The sequence below is a fragment of the Condylura cristata genome, unplaced genomic scaffold (genome assembly GCF_000260355.1).
Source record: "Condylura cristata isolate star-nosed mole 26May11 unplaced genomic scaffold, ConCri1.0 scaffold00023, whole genome shotgun sequence".
Classification (NCBI taxonomy): domain Eukaryota; kingdom Metazoa; phylum Chordata; class Mammalia; order Eulipotyphla; family Talpidae; genus Condylura; species Condylura cristata.
In genome coordinates, this window is record NW_004567124.1 from 5,086,206 (window position 1) to 5,090,275 (window position 4,070).

At 36.1% G+C, this 4,070-nt stretch overlaps 1 protein-coding gene across 1 annotated transcript in view; it reads right to left on the bottom strand.

The window, feature by feature from the left end:
* Positions 1-1,558: 1,558 nt before the first annotated feature.
* Positions 1,559-4,070, bottom strand: part of IQCH (IQ motif containing H) — a 96,841-nt gene continuing 94,329 nt past the window's right edge. The window contains exon 12 of the mRNA XM_004687511.2: positions 1,559-1,737. Coding sequence (XP_004687568.1) covers positions 1,627-1,737 — 111 coding nt within the window. The 3' untranslated portion in view covers positions 1,559-1,626. The remainder of the gene's footprint in view (positions 1,738-4,070) is intronic.

Genomic DNA, 4,070 nt, shown 5'->3' on the forward strand with positions numbered 1-4,070 from the left:
TGTAGATACAAAGAAGGAAAATGCATTGTTTGATAAGCCAATTGTGTGGATTAAAAAAAGAAAAACAGGTACAGGAGAGTGAACTTGTTTTACTATTGCCAGCAGCTTGAGGCTCAACAGAGCTAATCAAAATTCACACACAAAACTTCCTGTTAGATTTAACAGTTTTGTACTGTTAAGAGGGGATTCTCACCATGTGAAAGATCTACTGCTGTGCTGAACAAAACAGAGACAGTTTTCTTTTAAAGTCCAGAGCAGATGAGAGCCATAAGGAGACAGAGGGTTTCATTTACTCTCAGGACACGATTGTGCCAGTGAACTAATGAGTCTCCTGGACCTTATGTTGCTCTGGCTTCAATTGAGGCGCGACTCTAATGGGCATGTAGTCCTTCCTATCCGTCAAGTGTCTGGACAATGAGCCTCTCATATGGATTAGAGCAATCTGGCAAGAAAAAGAGGTCATCGTGGTACCTAGCACAGGCAGGAAACCTGGCTAATTAATGTATTTTCAACTATAGCAAAACAAAAGCTGACATACAAAAATGTTAATTTTATTGCAGAAACTCTCAACTGTGGCTGAGGCATAGTTTAAAAATTGACATTCCATAAGGTAAAAAAATACCACTCCTGTGTGGCATAACATACATCTGAAGAGGTGTGAATTTATGCCCCTAAATCCTATAGTGTTAGAAACCAGTGTTACATCAATTAAAAGAATACCAATCCTTTCACCAACACACTCAAATATTTTTAGAGATAAAAGTCTTTAAAACAACATGTGATTGTGGTGTTGTGACTTCATATTTCACCCTTTGGCAAAGCTGGATGATGTGGAAATACTTTGGACAATTCAAAACAAATGCTGAGAGTATCAGCACCACATAATTTTTAACGTTTGCCCTTTAAAAGGTATTGTTGGTTTAAACTTAAGAAAATCCAACTGCTATGTTAACTGGAGAACTAGAGAATATAAAAATTTATTCAAGCTAGAGAGCTCTAGTTACTTTGTATCTGAAATTAAGAGCAGATACTGCCACCTAGATAAATTGTAGTGTTTTAGTTAACTAGATTCTGGCTGACCTTACTTTTTGAAAAATGGCAACAATAAACAATAGTGAAAATACAGTGAATGATAAGGCACTTTAAAAATTCATACAAATGTAATTTTATTGGGGAAAAAAAGAGACACGTGTATTTGCCAAGTAACAATTAAGCTTTTATTCAACTTTTTAAATGCAGAAGACAAATTACTACTAGAAATACAGGGGGGAAAATTCATAAAACAAAAACAAAAGTCTCCTAATCCTGAAGTTTATGAAGAAGGAGATGTGGAGCGATACCAGTACTTGTAACTTTTCTGTTTTATCAGATCATTTCTTCTTGAGTTTGAGAACAGTAAGAGATTGTTCAGCATTCTCAGATGAAAACACAAACAGGGTTTGGTTTAGTAAGTAGAATAAGGTTATGAACTTTAAAAAAAAAAAAGCATTACATTATGATCTGTTCTGATAAACTTCCTAGCAAGCTACCTTTCTTTCCCCTCCTTTTATTTCTAACAACATAAGGAATGTTGCCCTTTTTTGGCCCCAGATGTGAACCCAAAATCAGTAATGTATTCGGGAACGTTCATTTATCAGGCTTAGAGAGGTTTTTATCATCTTTGGACTGAAGTTCTTCAAATCTCATTTTGTTTTCCTGTGTTACTCCTAGAATGACTTCCATATCATCAATGATGGCCTGTAAGTGAACAATAAAAGCAGTGTTTATTATTTAAAGATCTCCTAGAACTGCTCATTTCAGTCCCTCAAGCCTTTGCTGTTTGCTTTTGGAGTTAATTGTAGTTAAGACCAATTCTACTCAAAGAATTTGCCAGCCAGCACCCATTTATAAATTGTTAGTTTTCAATGTTGATGAAATAAGTGAACTGAGAGTAAGGACTTGGGAAACTATAGAAATTTTTAAGTCATTAAATCTGGTAATGAAGGATATAGGCTTCTATTTTGTATTATCTCTTAATTTTTTTCATTTCACTCTATTAAGTTTATTTTCATGTATTATACAAAAGTATTGATTCATAATAGGTCAGAAAAACATTTTTTTTCACTCTTTCAGGTTTTATTTATTTTTTTATAATATAATAGTTTATTTTTACATCATTTTGTACATTTTTTTCCATCTTAATTGTAATTCCCGTGGGTTTCCCAACATATTTTTTACGATAAATAGTTTAAGAAGTGCTGGTGTAGTCACCCTAAAGAGGGCTAAGATGTTGTTGAGAGTATTTTCATTAGTTTCTGGGAGGGAAAATTGTATCTTTCCATTTAATGATTTCTAGTTAATTTTATTCAGGTAGAATTCACATATAATAATCATCCTTTAAAGTGTACAAATCAGTGGCTTTCAGTATATTCATAAGCAACCATTACCTTCCTGTAATTACAGAACATGTTCAGTCACTCCAAGTAGAAACAATACCCATTAGCAACCATTCCATACTTCCTCTCTGCCCTAGCTCCTGGCAACCAATAATGAACTTTTTGGCCTCTGGATTTACTAAAACTGAAGATGAAATCATATAAGATGGGCATTTTGTGTTTGGCTTCTTTTGCTTAGCATGTTTTTGAGGTTCAATCTATGTTACATCCTGGATCATAACCTCATTTCCTTTCTGTTACTGAATAATAATCATATCTCTTATCTGTATTCAGTTTGGTTGCTTGTGCTTTAGCTAACATAGCTGGGAGACCATTGCTAACCACAAAGTCATAAAGATTTATACCTATGTATTCTATTGTATGGATTAATATCCATATACTATAATGTAATTCATCCATTTATCAGTTGATGATCATTTGGGCTTTTATTTATTTTTTGACACTATGAAGAACACTTTTATAAACATTAACCATTTACATTTTTGTGTGCACATGTTTTCTTTTTAAGATTTTATTGATTTATGCATACAGAAATGAGGTATAGGCCAGAGGAGCAGGGGTTGCGATAGGATTCACCAGAGACAGAGTGGGGAGCAGAACAGGCAGATCGACAAAGTACACAGCTGAGGGGAGCAGTGGGAGAGACAGGAGAGGTCTGCTGACCATGTGGGTCACCTCCAGGACCGGCATCAAACTTGTACTGAAGTGACCACAGCTTGCCTTTGCTTCACAGTACAGCGTTCCAACCTGCTACACCACCAGGGAGGGCATGCACATATATTTTCATATGTACATATATAACTAGATATAGAACTGTTGGATCATCTGCCAATTTTATGTTGAACTTTTTTTAAAAAAAGATTTATTTATGCATACAGAATTGGGGTACAAGCCAGAGGTGCAGGGGCTGTGAGAGGAGTCACCAGAGAAAAAAAGGGGAGCAGAACAGGCAGATGGTCGAAGTATGCTGCTGAGGAAGCAGAGGGCTGTTCAGGAGAGGTCTGCTGTGCCATGTGGGTCACCTCTGGGGCAGGGGATGGAACTCACATTGAAGCGGCTATGCCTAACTTGCAGTGCTGCATCCTAACCTGTTGTGCCACCAGGGAGGGCCATGTTGAACTTTTTGAGGAGCTGATAAACTTTACACAGTGGTGATACCAGTTTTATAGTCTGACCAGCAATGTTTCAATTTCTCCATATTCTTTTTGACACTTTATTATCTGATTTTTTCAATTGTAGTTCTCTTCCGATATGTGAAATGGTATCTCATTGGGGGTTGATTTGCATTTTCTGATTAATAACGTTGAACATTTCTTCCTGTTCTTAATGGCCGTTTGTGTATGTTCTTTAAAGAGATGTCTATTAAAATCCTTTTCTCACTTTTTATTTGGACATTTCTTTCTACTGTTGAGTTGTAAGAGTATTTTATATACTGTGGACAGTACAACCTTATGAGATATATGATTTGCAAATATTTCCTCTCATTATTAGGGTTGTCATTTACTTTCTTGAGAGTATACAAAAGTTCTTGATTAAAAGTTCTTTAGGCCCTCCCTGGTGGCGCAGCGGGTTAAAGCACAGCACTGAGAAGCTAAAGCCACTTCCGCATGAGTTCGATTCCCGCCTGCCCCGGAG